General features: G+C 48.5%; 1 protein-coding gene across 1 annotated transcript in view; it reads left to right on the forward strand.

The window, feature by feature from the left end:
• The window catches only part of Adamts16 (ADAM metallopeptidase with thrombospondin type 1 motif 16), a 93174-nt gene extending 78531 nt beyond the window's left edge, over nucleotides 1-14643 (forward strand). The window contains exons 19-23 of the mRNA XM_075977796.1: nucleotides 4064-4265; nucleotides 4397-4591; nucleotides 6958-7182; nucleotides 13183-13330; nucleotides 14515-14643. Coding sequence (XP_075833911.1) covers nucleotides 4064-4265; nucleotides 4397-4591; nucleotides 6958-7182; nucleotides 13183-13330; nucleotides 14515-14630 — 886 coding nt within the window. The 3' untranslated portion in view covers nucleotides 14631-14643. The remainder of the gene's footprint in view (nucleotides 1-4063; nucleotides 4266-4396; nucleotides 4592-6957; nucleotides 7183-13182; nucleotides 13331-14514) is intronic.
• Nucleotides 14644-15766: the final 1123 nt, after the last annotated feature.

Consider the following 15766-nt stretch of genomic DNA (forward strand, 5'->3'; position numbering starts at 1 on the left):
ATGTGGTCCAACTTTTTGAGGGTAAAGAAAATGAAGTAACTGCTGAGTGGAAATCCTCAAGGTGCCAGGGAGGACTTGGCTTCCAGCGCTTGCCCCTTGCTACCAGCCGTCAGTCAGAAGTGGGCTTTCTGCTCTGACCTAGACAGCAGAGGCAGACGCCGATGAATCCCTGAAGAACACATCACAGAGAAGGTCCCTGCCTGCTGATCAGTATGTCAGTCACCTGTGTAAACCACCTTTGGTGGAGGAGGAGGAGAAAGCGTGCCAGCCAAGCCGCACCATGACTCTGAGCCTCTAGAGCTTGTCACATGTCAAAAGAACCTGGAGATTCTGGAGATTCTCCTGGGCTCAAGGGATCAGCACATGCCCCAAGACTGTAGCAGTCTGCCATGCCTGTCCACCTGATCCCACAGCTTGCACTTATGCATCTGGTTACCTAACAGGCTCCCTGACTCCTGCAGAGATGGAACTTGTTTTGGGGCTGGTGCTGAGAGATGGTGACAGAAATGTCCTTTGGCAGAGAGGCCAACCCTAAATTCTCATCACCTGATAAGAAGGGAGACCTACGGGGCCCTGATCACCTGCTTCTTTCATGTCCTCCATCCACTGACCTCAGGCGGTGGCTAGCCAGCCGGCTTCTGCTCTAAATTAGCTCATTTTGTCCTATGGAAAGGGCAGCTGCTTCAAAGCGCCTGTGTTCACTGCTGGATGTGAACTGTTATATTTGAGACATTTCATGTGAAAAGGGTGGTGGATCACAAACGACTTACACATGCTGACGAGGTTTATGTGGCTTCGGAGCATGGCTAGCACCCATTCTCTCAAGCCACAGAAGCAGCTGGAAGCTGCTAAGCGCTGCTTAGCACTTAGTGTGTGTGTGTGTGTGTGTGTGCACTGGGTGGGAGGTATCATGGGACTCATTAGGGCTCACGTACACATGTGAAGAAGATGGGTTTAATCCTAAGAGACCTGAGTGTTGTGACAGAGGCTATTGCGTGGGAAAGTCAGGTTGTAAAAACCCACCTGATGATAAATGCTCAAGTTAGAGCCTCCAGACTGTCTGTCAAATGACATCTATCCTCATCTGTCAAATGACTTCTCTCCATGGGCACAGAACGCTCATCACAGCTTCTTGCAGGTGGGTTGTGACTGGGATTTGTCTGTCAGTCATTCGTCATGATTACTGCACCCAGAAGTGTTCACTGAGAGTTAACTCTGAAAACAGAACAAAATGCCAACAAAGCCAATAGACAGGATTAAGCCCCATATTATTTCTATCTTAAAATGGTACTGGATGGGAAGGAGGATTTCATTGAGAAACATCTAACACCTGGTGTGTTGATCAGTGCTCTGTTGCTGGAAGAAAGCCAAGGATGAGTCAACTAAGAAGGAGAAGACTTCATTTTGGTTTGCAGCTTTGGAAGTTTCTATAACTGGTTTCCCTGTTGTGGGGAAACATCAGGAATGTGAACCCGAGAAATCTGCTACCTCATAGGGTTCCAGAAGCAGATGAGAGGCCAGAAGGGTCTGGAGTCCCAGCAGCTCTTTCAAGGCTATGCCCTGGTGACCTTAGTCCGTGTAACAAGGCCCAGCCTCTTAAGAGATCCTGCATCACAATAGATTGCAATAGCACTGAGGGCTGACATCAGTCTTCAACACCCCAGCCTTTGAGGAAGAGTCCAGATCCAAACCTTAGTAGCTGTTGATCAGTACATATACTTAATGTGGAACAAAAGATACCAAGAAACATAGCTTCCAGTCTGAGATAAAGCAACTCTCTGTACGACTCACAGAGATCCACACAGGCAGGCCCTGTGAGAAAGCCCCCACAGTGGAGGCTGGGTGCATCCATGTCCTGCCATGGAACCCTCACTGCCTGAGGAAGAGTAGCCTTCTTGTTTCCACTTATAGACACAGGCAAACTAAACAAAGAGGTCGTTGCTGTGGTCCGTGATCAGCTGCTGAACGAGGCTCGCTCCAGCATGGGGAACCCTCCCTCGGGCGGCATCAGAACAGTGTGGACTGAAACTCTTTCCTAAGCTGGAGTGAAGCCATTTCCCTTGAGCTCCCTCTGTGAAGCAAAACAGACACTTGGCGCTTGCAGAAGCAATCTGCGTGATCTCTGTTCAGAAGGCTTTTCTTAATGACCTGCAGTTACGGGAGCTGGTGGAGAACAGCTCAACCCAGTTAGAGTGGCTGGAGATGGTGGAGACAGGAGACTTAGGGAGGAGGTGTGGAAAGTGTGCCAGCAGCCAAGCTGTCTTTCACGGCCCCAGTGTGGACACCAATTACCATTTATAAGGCTGCAGGGCTGAGAGCAAACATAAGAAATGGAAAAATATTTTTTAAAAAACAACATGAAAGCATACAGAGGTGGCCAAGGAGCAGCCAAGAGGATCCAAGTGCGGAGCCGTCACACCACTGCAGCAGACACCAGTCCCTCACCAGAAGGATGTGCCACTCACTTATCTGTTAGCGTGGAACAAAAAACACTCATCTTTCTGATTCTGAGAATATGGTGTTCCCACAGTTGACATGGGACCAGTTGCAAGAGCCCTTGTGTGTTTTCTTTTTATATGTTCCAAAATTACAGGCTCTTTACAGTTTGCTTCAAGACGTAATGAAATCTCTTCAAGAGTAAAGCAGCATACGGTGCCTCCAAAACAAAAACTAAGCAGAAGCACCGGGCTGCTACCGAGTTTGTAGGTATCGTGGAACTCAGAGTGGGGGCTTGCTTCCCTTTCTCTTCCAGAAGTGTTCTCAGCGGCCTCTCTTTTCAGATGTACCACCTTAGTCTTAATACTATCCAAGGAGTCCCAAACTAAACCAAGGAAATGGCTCAATGGGCAAACTTCCCCACCACATATGTGTCCTCACGGCTCCTGTCTGGCTGAGCATCAGCCATGGCCACACCATACTGTGTGTCCTCACAGTCCCTATACAGGTTGGGCCTTGTGACCATGCCAAAGTGTGTGTCCTCATGGTGCCCTGGACTGGTTGACCATCATGGTTATACTGAAATAGGTGTCCTCATGGTCCCTTGTTCTGACTTATCACCGTGGCCACAAAGCCTTCCAATGCAAGGCTGTGCAGTCAAACCCAGGCTTAGCTCACACCTAGTAGGGCACCATTGGGCTGAACTTGGACCCACCTCCATTTCATCCCCCAGTTCCAGCCAGCACATTCACCAACAAGGATACTTTTAAAACCAGAGACGGAAGTCACAGTGTAGCTTAGGGAGAAAACACTGTGGAGAAACAGAGAAGATGATGAGATAACACAGCATCCTATCAATAGGTACACCAAGCCCTAGTTGACCACAGGTGACATCAAATCAAATCTGAATTACCCAGATGCTAAGTAATATAGGAAAGACAAAGACACAGCATCCAAAATTCTGTAATGGGGGGGGGGGACGACAGACTGTATAAAAGATAAGGATCATGAATTCATACAATGTATTTTGATCATGCTTCCCTCACCCTCCAGCTCCTCCAGAATCTCACCCCATACACACATGTTAAATACCATAATGTGTTAGATATAATGATATTGTGGTTACATTTTTAAAAACACAAGGAATTTGAATCCTCAAGGAATGCACATGGAAATAACTGTCTGAAATTGACATACACATGTTATACTGAAATAGCTGCATTTGAATTTTTCACACAGTTACATAGGTTAAGGTCAAGTGTTAATGGCTGTTGAAGTTGAGTGGGTGTAAGCACAGAGGTCTTTTATTTGGGATATGATTGGAGTTTTCTGTTTTTATTAAAAAAAAGTTTAGAGGGAGATTAAAGATCTGTTCTAAGGTGGGTTATTTGCAAATATAGGGAAACCAGATTCCCCTTAAAGGCATAGAGTCAGATTCAGCACCAGCGACACATGGGCAGAAATGGCCTCTCTATGAAAACTGTGGCTGGAAAAGATTACATTTGTGTCAGGTATCACAGGAAAACAATGGGCCACCTCTCAACACATACATGTACCCACTGACTTGGAGCCATGGCGCCATCCCTCCCCTCACTGTGGTTTTCTGTGTTTCCGGGTCCCCTGCCAGCTGGTCTGTAGGAAACTGGAGCACATGCAGCCGGTCGTGTGGTGGAGGCACTCAGAGCAGACCTGCGCAGTGTATGCGGAGGTCGCACTACCGTGATGAGCCCATCTCGGCCAACCTGTGCCCGAAGCCTGCACCCTCCAGTCACCAGGCCTGCAACTCTCAAGGCTGCCCACCCGCTTGGAGCACAGGGCCCTGGGCCGAGGTAACCAGGTGGGGCGGAGAAGGGACGGAGGCTGGACCACACACTGTGGGATGCTCTGTCTGAGGCCTGGGACATCCAGCCGAGTCTGAAAACTGTCCCACCTTTGTTGAAAGTTTCTCTCTCTTGCACAGTGCTCACGGACCTGTGGGAAAGGGTGGAGGAAGAGAACGGTGACCTGTAAGAGCACCAACCCCTCCGCCAGAGCCCAGGTGCTGCACGACGCTGCCTGCACCTCGGAACCCAAGCCGAGGGCCCACGAAGTCTGCCTGCTCAAGCGCTGCCACAAGCACAAGAAGCTGCAGTGGCTGGTGTCTGCCTGGTCTCAGGTATGCCCACCAGATTCCCTCAGAATGGGGTCATCCTCACTCCTCCAAGCAGCCTGCTTCTGCCTCCTCTAGCTTCACCATGTCTTCTCACACTGTCCAAGTTCTGTTTCCCATGCTTTGAGTCAGTCCCCTCCATCAGTCATGGCCCCAGATCACCTGCTTCCCTGGCATCCTTGCTGCCCTCCCCCAGTGCCCAATCCCTCCTCACAATGACACTGGTAGCCTTTCTCAAGCCTTGGGCACATAGGGAGTGGATTTGCTCATTCAGAAAGCACAGAACGCATTTCTGAAGGGGGTCTCCGTGGGCAGTCAGTTCATGTTTGCAGAAATGTCTTGGGTTGCACTGCTGAACCACTGGCCATGGAGCCAACGACAGCAGGGATGGCGATGAAGAGCACATCCCCTTTCATCTGACTGGAGATGTCCAGACCCCACGGGAGAACTAGCCATGGAGCTCTGAGCTTGGAGTATAGAGGTTTCCTGACTAGCCTTGGTCTAAGTAAGCCCAACAGGCCCCCGGAAATCTTTCCACACCAGCCAAGGATGTACTGTACCCCAAGGCCAAACTTCCACCTTCCCACGGCAGCTGGGAAAGAAATCACTGTTTCTGCTCAAACTTCTCAGGGTAGGGCCAAAGGTGCACTGTCTCTCCACACACACCAGGTATTGCCTTGTTTAGGAGGAGGGTTGGTGTGACCCCCGGGGCTTTCCATCTTCCTGAGACACTGTTTACCACTGAAAACTAAGTGCAGCATTGTCTGGTGGATAGAGTAAGCTCGCTACTGCTAGTCATGTGCACAGGTTCACGATACCCAGAGCAAATGCAAGGCGACTCTGGATGGGTTTCCAACTTCAGTACGAAAGTCGAGTCTACTGGGCAAACCTCTGAGGCTAGAGGCAGACAGCAGGAGGCTTAGGCTGCATAGTCGATGGGCTCTGTCCAGGGAGGAAATTCTTGATGTGGAATTTAAAACACTACACATGGAGGCGGGGGGGGGGGGGGGGGGGGGGCGGCGGCTGGAGAGATGGCTCAGCAGTTAAGAGCACTGACTGCTCTTCCAGAGGACCTAGGTTCAATTCCCAGCAACCACATGGCAGCTTACAATTGTCTGTAACTCCAATTCCAGGAGATCTGATACCTTCACACCAATGCACATAAAATAAAGTTAAATAAATTAAAAAATAAAAACAGTAACAAAAATAAGAAAAGAAATTCAAAGGTTACCACTCAAAATAATATATGTACACATACATCTCACCCAGAGAAAGAGATGTATGTATACATATATATACATTATATGTACACATGTTATATATACATATAGAGAGATGTACACACATATACATACATGCACATACACAGAAAATATGCACAATCACACACATACTCATACAGACTTACACACATATACCAGAGTTTCTCTCTGTGCTATACTCAATAGGCAGCAGAAAATAGTCTAATAGGGATTCTGTCTTGGATGGAGGGGACACAGAGGCATTTGGAAGCTAGTAAGTGAGTGTGAGGAGCTCTGCTCCCTTAGATCCCCTGTTGGCAGCTTGACCCAGTGGTCCTGAGGCTGCCCAGCATTGCCCCTCTACCCAGCAAAAGCCAGCCATATCTCAGAGCTGGGATCCCTACTGCGGACACCGGCACTGGCCTGAGGTAATGGAGGATGTAGCCTCACGTGCCATTTCTGCTTTGCAGATGCTACAGCTTCTCATGTCCACTCACTGGTCCATCCAGGGCCTCTCAGCTCATGCAGGAGCCAGGCAGCAGGGATCGCTTGGGCTTGGCTTGCATCCCAGAGAGAGCAAGTGCTCTCACACACACCCCAAATGCTCTCAGCCCCGCCCCCATGCCTAGCTGCTTCCTTTCCAGGAATCACTCAGGTTTCTAGGGAAGGTTTCTGAACCCTGGAATACTCTAGAGGCCCATACTGTGGCTGCAGAGGAGGTGTGGGCCGATACAGAGGGCTATGATTCACTGCATATCTTTGTTCATATTTCTCTGTTGTTATCAGTGACAGCCAAGCACTTAAATTTACCAGTAGAAGTGTCCACAGAATCTCACCACGAGGTTTCCTTCTGCACCACCCCTATGTATCGCCTATAGTATTATCTGCTGTTTGTAGTTTTGTTTTGAGTCGGGGTCTTCAGTTTGCCATGCTCCTGTTGGGAGTTTCTGTACCACAGTACCCAACCTCAAATCCTCCTTATTGACTTTAATATTGGATATTATAAATGTCTTTTTTTAAAAAAATGCCAAAGCCCAAGCCATGAAATGTCTATATTTATGTGAGTGTTAGAGCTGGTGCCATCAGGGAACACCTTGACTGTTGAACCCTTCTTTGCTCTCCTCTTCCCAGTGCTCTGTGACATGCGAGAGGGGGACACAGCAGAGAGTTCTCAGGTGTGCCGAGAAGTACGTCTCTGGAAAGTACCGAGAGCTGGCCTCCAAGAAGTGCCTGCATCTGCCGAAGCCGGACCTGGAACTGGAGCGGGCCTGTGCCCTGTTCCCCTGTCCCAAGAACCTTCCATATTCTGCTGCAGGCCCCCCACGAGGCAGCTGGTTTGCCTCACCCTGGTCTCAGGTAAGACGCTGATGCTGGGGACTGGCTCACATTGGTTGGGGGGCAGCTACCTGTCAGGGTATATACCTCAAAGCCCACTGAGCCATTCCGGCCTTTCTCTCCCACACGTGGGTGGCCCCTCGAGGGTGGGTATGGCCTGCTGAGGATGGACTCCACATGTTGCTGGACCTTATTGGGCCCCTGGGCATCATTGCAAATGTTTATGGCACCAAGTGTAAGGAAATGTAATACTCTTGGTAAAACCTGGGCAGAGATCCCTAGAGATGGGTGTGAATGGAAAAACCGAGATCCATAATAAATCAGCAGTGGTTAGTTTATAGCCAAACCAGGTGGCTGTGAAATGAGATGGGGATTTTCTTGTTGTGCCTGGGCCCTTGGAGCAGCAACCTGGGCTGAGGGTATCAGAGTCCCCCTGCGGCAGTGGTTCTCTACGTTCCTAATGCTGTGACCCCTTAATACAGTTCCTCATGTTGGGGTGACCTCCAACCATAGACTTATTGTCATTGTTACTTCATTACTGTCATTTTGCTACTGTTGTGGATTGTAATGTAAATATATGATAGGCAGATTGTCTTTGGTGACCCCTGTGAAAAGGTTGTTTGCACCCCAAAGAGGCCACAATCCACAGATTGAGAACCACTGCTCTAGGGGCTTTTGGCTTCCCCAAACTCTCCTCCTTGCCCTCTTCCTCACCTCTACCAAGACTCTTCTGGCTTGCCTTTCTTCCTTGTCTTGTTGCTGCTTGACTTCCCAGAAGCTTAGTCCCATGGGCTTCTGTTCCTATGGCCCTGGTTTCTTGATATCTGTCACTCACCTATGCCCTGCCTCCTTCCTCAGTGCCCAGTCTGAGTGCTGCCAGATTGGGTGAATGAAGACCCTAAAGCTTGCATACAGCTGATAGACCTCCAGCTGCCTGCTCAGGGCTTTCCTTTCATGCCTCTTTGTTCTAGGACGGGGGGGGGAGGAAAGGGAGAGGAAGAGAGGAGGGGGGAGGGGAGGGGAGAGGAGAGGAGAGGAGAGGAGAGGAGAGGAGAGGAGAGGAGAGGAGAGGAGAGGAGAGGAGAGGAGAGGAGAGGAGAGAGACAGGCACACATCTGAAGGCTGCCCTCTCTATGACCCACTTCCTCTAGCTAGGCCCTACCTCTTAAAATGTCCACAGCCTCGAAAGAAAAGCGCCACCTACTGAAGACCAAATGTTAAAACACCTGATCCTGTGAGAATGGTTGGTTCAGGGTCACATCTCAACAAGTGGCTGCAGTCAACCTCTCAGGCTGACGATGGCCTACCTAGTTCCAAAGGCTAGTAGCTATTTTTATGTAGCTAAGTTTATAAGGATGCGAGAGTTAGGCAAAGTCACCGCTCACTACAAGCAAAGCAATGCCAGTCCTCACACTTTGTTCTGCAGAGGAAATGACTGTAGAAATAGGTGCTTGATCAGAGCCCAAGAACTAGGGGTGGGGGGGGGAGGTCATGTGACCCAAGTGACTGGTGGAGTTGACCAACCGAGATAGTCCATGCCAGCACTGACCAGCTCTCTCCAGCCTAGGTCTATTCTCTTGGAGTGTATAAAGGTTTATCATCACTTTACTTAAACCCAAACCTAAAACTTAACCTATTCTTCAATTGCTTTGGTAGCTCTGAAATCCCTGATTTGTCTAATGATTAATTTGTATTAACTGGCTATGGTTTATATCCTCTGTGATCAGCTTGTTGATTTAATACCATAACTTCTACAGGGAAAGAATAACTTATGGGGAATATTTGCTGTAAGCATTTGTACCCATGACCCTGCACATAAACTGTAGAAATTTTACGGGCTGGAAAAATTTCAGGTAGTAATGGATGGTCCAAGACTGGCTGACCCTCCACGGTAGACAGGTTTATCCTTGTCCCAGTTAAAGGACATTGTGGTGATTTGCTATCTGGGGTCTCTTCAAACTCAAATAGCTTTGTTTATCCTCTCATTTCATGGTGAGCCATGGTATAAGGCTGACCTAAATCATTCCAGGCATGTGTACTGAGGATCAGGTGGTTCCCAGGCCATGGGATCTGGGAACAGCTTAAATGTAGTCACCTGTTGCTCTCTTCACTTCACGTGTCACAGATGAGCACGTCAAAGGTTGGCAGAGCAGAGCCACCCCACCAGAACAGCACAGATTATTTGGGAAGGACATGGCCTATGAGGGGTCAGCAGCTGGGTCCCAGATGACACCATGCCTGATACATCATGGCAACTGCGGAGAAAGAGACAGAGAGAGGAGCATGCCCAGAGTACAGGAAGACTTCCAAACCAGATGGATGCTGCCCTGTACGCACAATGGGATCACTCATCTGCTCTCAACTCCCGAAGCTCTAAGTGGGCATGGGAAAATAGGAACCAGCTGAGAGCTATTGATGGATAATCCACAATCTGCGCCTCCTTGTGGCAAGGGAGTTCATGTTTGGGACCGGGTGACTTTGCACAAAGCTTCACAACTCCATCCATAATTATGTCAGAAGCTATTACGATTAAGGCCACTAAGGTATGTGCAATCCCATACTGCACAGCTTTGGTGTGTGATCTCCATGTCCCTGGGAAATGCTCTGGATTTGGAGAGTACATTAAGGGGCTGACTTAATGATGCCTCTTAATAGAGGCTCTAGAGAGAAGAGGTGGCAGATTGGAGACCTGGGTTCCCAGAACTGCTGTGTGCATCTCTATCTATTGTCCTCTGGGTTTTGAGGGGTGAGCTTTGCACTGTGTTAAGTCCATGGTCTCCATCTCTGTGGTCCTACAAGTCAGAGGGAACCCAGTTGCTAACCACCATCCTTACTGAAAGATTAACGGTGACCATGTTCTAGAAAGACCAACATTACAAAGGAGCAGGCTTGCTCTCATTACATTCAAAAGCAACTAAAGCAGACATGATTATTTGAGGCACACCTGTTCATCACTGATGGAATGAATAATCCTTCCTGCCACCCATCTAGTACCTTCTGTGTGTGAGTCATTGATCTCTTAAACATCGGGATCTCCTCTGATGCAGAAGCACTCTGAAGTCTGAGAAGCAGGAATGGAGACGGTTTTGAGTGAGAAGTGGTCAGCAAAGGTCTTCACTTAGCCTGTCTACATAGTAGAAGCAACCCCATCTGCAGTCTCCCTGAGACTGGAGATTTAGTGTGGTGGTCGTTTTATTCAGAAATAAAATGTGTTCAGACTGGACAAGGTAATTTCATCTTAGAGCTGTAGAAGGGCACTGCTTGCTGCAACCTAGAGAGGACCATCTTCCTGGGCATAGTGGGGGCTCCTTGTCACATCCAATCTCTAGAACTGGCAAGAGTTCTTGGGTAGTGACCTGTTGTATAGAGTTCTCCAAGTGCTTCTAATGTGAAAGCCACAAGCCCAGCATGAATCCACCAATGGGGGGGGGGGTTTGTACAGGTATCTGCAGCAGGTGGCTGTGTGGAGAGTCAGCTGAGCCAGTACAGACCAAGGTTACAAAGAACAGGCTGTCTGGGCCATGAAAAGATTGCTCAGCAGAAGTCCTAAAAAACTATAGGAAGGTGCAAAGCTTTGAGGTGCTACAGTCTCCTTTGAACATTCTTTCTTGATGTGGGATGGCCTTGTGTGGGTTGGGTTGCTTTTTACTGGTAGATGAATAAATCTGTTTGGGCCAGTGGCTTAGCAGAGCAAAATCAGGCAGAAAATCTGAACAGAGATATAGAGAGAGTAGGTACAGTCAGAGAGATGCCATATAGCAGCTCAAGAAGCAAGGGGTAACAAATCGCAAGCTTCGTGGTAAAATATAAAATAATAGAAATGAATTAAGATGTAAGAGTTAGTCAATAAAAAGCCTGAGCTAATAGGTCAAGCAGTTTTGTGATTAATACAGTTTCTGTGTGATTACTCAGGTCTGGGTGGCCAGGGATGAACAAGCAGTCTATACTGACACTTTCTCTCAAAACTGCTGTCATTGACTTGTCCACAGCAAGCATCCAACTGAACCTCCTGGTTCCTGCTGCTTCCCTGGCTCCTTCTGGCCCTGCTGCTTCCCTGCCTTCTTCTGCTTCCCTGTCTCTTGGCCTCAGTTGCCTTCCTGCTTTCCAGCCCTTGATAGGGGGCTCCAGGTGTGCCTTATGTGTTTATGAATGGAAGACCTAACAAGAACCCTGTGATAAAAACCCTAAACATACAGCTAAGTTTGAAGCCACAATGTTTGCATAATTGATAAACAGTTTCCATCCTTTCCCTTCCTGGAAAGAAAAAGAAGACACATTTGTTAAACTTCGTATTTTCTTTTCATCTCCTTATATACCACAATCTTTATCAACTCAAAACATTTCCAAAGTTTTAAGCTGAATATTTTTTTCTTCCAGCCTAATGTGGAGAAATGCAAATATTGAGAATCTGAGAGACTGTTTCTTACATAAATACGTGGTTTATTTCTCATGAGGAATTCTCAAACTCTCTAAACCAGGGCTTCTGAATCACCAGGGATAGTGCCAAGCCTGAAGCAGGGAAGAGTGGGAGCCTGGGAGGTAAAGATGCCAGAGTTGGCCCTGCTGAGGGCCTGAGCTCCCACCGCTGCTGGCACTGCCTGGCTTAGGACCACACTTTGACCAGTGGCTTCCTCAGGTACCCTGAGGCCAGGTACTGAGTCATTCATGTTCACCACTGAGCATGGAGTACGTAGAACATGCCCTGGCACAGGAGCGATGAGTGGTTAATATGTGACCATTAAAGGAATCCGTAGCAAAACACACCAAACCGCACATGAATGGTCTGGAAATTGTGAAGCCCCATTCAGAATCATAAATGTATGTAAAACATCGGGAGATTTTTATAGACTTTATTTTGGTAGCTCTATTGCACGGTTCTCAAGGACAAGCCTTGTAGAAGACTCTGCGTGGCTGTATTTTACAGCCAGACATATCTCACTGTCATCCTGAGTATAATCTTCAGCTGAACAGGAACAGGATCAGCTTGAAGGATGAGAGGCAGGTGGATAGAAATGGCTGCACATGTCCCCAATGAGACCAGGTCCTCTGCTGGCTTGGTCCTGTTCGCCCATAGGCTGCTTAGGATGCTAAGACGTAATGCCCTAACTCAAACGGCTCCTGGCTGGCCTGCTGGCCTAGGCACAGGAGTCCTGAACCTGGGGTCCAAAAGGGTCTGGTTTGAACACCTCTGAGGCTCCCCAGGTTTATCAATAAAGGTGCCATTTTGTCCCCCAAAACACTGTGCATCCCTTCATGCCATGAGAAAGCAGCCTGGGATCCTCCTGCAGGCACTAGTTCCCTGTGTCCATCGGACCCTCAGTATCTCATCCAAGAACATTCTAGACAGAGGTTTGTATGTGCAATTACTCTGAACACAGCTACCTTCAGGGCAGAAGAGAGCAAGGGAAGAGGCAATAGGGTTTTGGCACCATGGACATCATCAGACCTGGTTCAAGACAAAGCCCCGCACAGGTGAGAAAGTACCTGGCACTGGTCTCAGTGTCAATCAGCAATTTCATTCTCTCAAATACCTTAAACAGAAACCAAAATGATGGAGGGGGGATTGTCCCTGATTTTCTTTTTAACATAAGAGTAACCTGGAGACAGGCTCTGAGTCTTCATTTTCCACACTGTCTATAATTTGAGGAGATCCTAGGCCAATCCACAGATACCTGTGTCCTTATGCAATACTCTAATGCTTTTAACAAGTGTGTTATTCCTAGGAAACCTTAATAAAAGTTGCAGTATCAAATTCCCACTGGAGCACATCCTGAAAGACCAAGGCTGTCTTCTCTTGATTTCTGAGGAGGGTGGGATGGCAGCCACATCACAGGGCAGATATATATCACAGGGCTGCTTTGTGGTGTCCTGGGAGAGGGCCAAGTATCATCTCACTTCAGGGATCTTTGTCCCTGTTACCATCACTTCGGTGTACAGCTCTGCCCTCTGACAAGTGGCATGCCAATGGTTGACTTTGGCTGATGTCCTGACGGCATGTGACTGTGGTTCTTTGCTTTGTAGTGCACAGCCAGCTGTGGGGGTGGTGTGCAGAGGAGAACCGTGCAGTGCCTGCTGGGGGGACAGCCAGCCTCAGATTGCTTCCTGCACCAGAAGCCAGAGACCTCCTCGGCCTGCAACACCCATTTCTGTCCTATTGCAGTGAAGAGAGGTGAGTGTTGGAACCCCTTAGCTGGACTTCTGCAGAAGTTCCTTAGAAGATCCCAGGAGATGGGGTGCTGGCTGGAGCACCCTGGAGTAGGGTCTTCTACCTGTAATATTCTGTCCCTTTCTTCACCTCCTCCACTTTTTCAACCAAAGAGTCACAATGCTGTCCCTGCCACTCTCATCCCATTGCAGAAGGGACAGAATCATTGGTGATGTGTTTGTCCTCTAAAAAGCATATGCTTACCTCTTTTTATATACAGTTTGTGGCATTTAGAAGGACAGTTTTAGCAAAAGTAGTATCCTTGAGATGCACAAAACCTCCTTATTCCTTGGGTAGACTCTAAAAACAGTCCTTGTATCTGCACAAAATGCCTCAGGCAATTGCCTAGCCTGATGCCCTGACTTCCTGGGCTGCATCTTAGGCAGACTGTCTGGGAGGTAGCCTACAGCTGGGCTGGCTAACCCTGAGAACTAGGCGATTGGCATTCAGTGCCCATGTTTTACGCATCCTTCCTGGGCAAGGAGTTGCGCTAGCATATTTAGAGCCAGAAGGCCCCAGTTTTGCAGGAAGGACTTTATGGAAACAATGGTCCCACGGACCCCATTTACCCCTCACTGCTACCGTCTCATTGCTATGGCCAAATTCCTGACAGGGAGTATCTTAGGAAGCTTGGGGTTTTCTTTGGCTTATATTTCCAAGGGGTACAGTCCTGGTAGCAGGGGTCAGGGAAATGGTGGCAGGAATATGAGCAGCTTGACACATTGTATCCAGCAGGGGTCAGGGAAATAGTGGCAGGAGTGTGAGCAGCTTGATAACATTGTATCCGGCAGGGGTCAGGGAAATGGTAGCAGGAGTATGAGCTTGCCACATTGCATCCATCCATAGTCAGCAGCAAAGGGAAAGGAAGTGAGGGTCAGACTACACAACTTTAAGACCCACCCCTTACAGCACCCTTTTCAACTTCCTAAGGTTCCACAGCCTTCCATAACATCACCACCAACTGGGGACCAAGAGTTTAGCCCAAACAATCTGTAGGGGATATTTCATACTCCAACAACAACTGGTCTAGAGGGGAGCTCCTCCTTGGCCATAACAAACTCACGTTTCTCTGTGTACCAGAGACGGCTGGAAGAGTCCAGGGCTGCCCATAGGAGCCTCAGGCTAATACACAGTGTTCTCGTTTCTAGATACCTTCTGCCAAGATCTCTTCCACTGGTGTTACCTAGTACCTCACCACGGCATGTGCAGTCACAGGTTCTACAGCAAGCAGTGCTGCAACACCTGCTCCAGATCCAACCTGTGAGCTAGGACCGGTCCCGGCAGCAAGAAGATGCCCCCTGAGAGCGGCAGAGCGAGGCCAGACCAGACAGCTGTGCAGTGTGCATTGGAATGCATCCAGAAGACAGGAGCTGGAAGGAGACAGATTGTCGGGCTTCTGACCCAGGGTGCATCAGTGTGTTTCTGAGTATGGGAGCACATACTTGCACTCACAAAGGGCATGTTCTGATCTTCTGTTAGGTGGGAAAGTGGGATCCCGCTGAGTGACCTCCTGCATATGGACAGGAGGGGCCTGTGCTATGGTGCGCAGGAAGCAGCCGTTCCCTGTGTTGGCATTCAGCCAAACTAAATGCCAAAGACAGGCAGCACTAACAGCAAATGCTGGATGTATTTCCAAAAAGAGAAGTGTATAAGAATCATGAAAGGGTTCAGAGCATCTGCCATCCAGCACACTGGCCTCCCTCCAACCTCGGGGGCTCCACTGTCATTGTGGAAGGCTTGTGGGCACTGAGGGGCAGGAGTGAGATAGCTCTCTCCTACCCCAGTGGCCCCTAGAGCAGGTACCTGCTGGGGCCTCTGATTTAGGACTTTGCATACTTGGAAATGGGAGAACAAAACCCCCACTAAGGTGCTTTCTGTACTTCCAGACCTTGCTCTGGAGGAGCAACTTTGATACTTTGTTTTTTTCTTGGTTATTTACCGTGAGTTACTGTTTCAACCCATTTCTCGGTGCTGTTCTGTTTTAAAGGAGGAATCAGAAGCGTGGGTTACATGAGAATATAGGTGTCCCTGGAACATCAGGGTCCCCAGTAACCGATGCCAGCCAAGTCACTGATATGCTGTTAGTGTTAAGCCCCAGGCTGTGGTTTGTGTGTTGAGTGGTTTTAAAATCCATTCTGTAAGTTTGCTTCTGAGCTGAGAGCAGAGACCATGGCAACCCTCCAACCTACCCCTGTACCTCTCTGTCATTATTGGTGCTTATTTCTGATCTCCCCACCTAGGCCTTCCAAATAGGCGCCTAGATATTTATATTTGCTGAAATTTTATAATAAATTTTATATCGTACAGTGTGCTTTGAAATCGCATCATGGTTTGTCATGAGGTTTCTTCCGAGGGGAAGGGCTGGAAGAGGATACCAATGTCTAGGACAGTTTTAGAACA

This window comes from Microtus pennsylvanicus, chromosome 6, assembly GCF_037038515.1.
Source record: "Microtus pennsylvanicus isolate mMicPen1 chromosome 6, mMicPen1.hap1, whole genome shotgun sequence".
In the NCBI taxonomy this organism is placed as follows: domain Eukaryota; kingdom Metazoa; phylum Chordata; class Mammalia; order Rodentia; family Cricetidae; genus Microtus; species Microtus pennsylvanicus.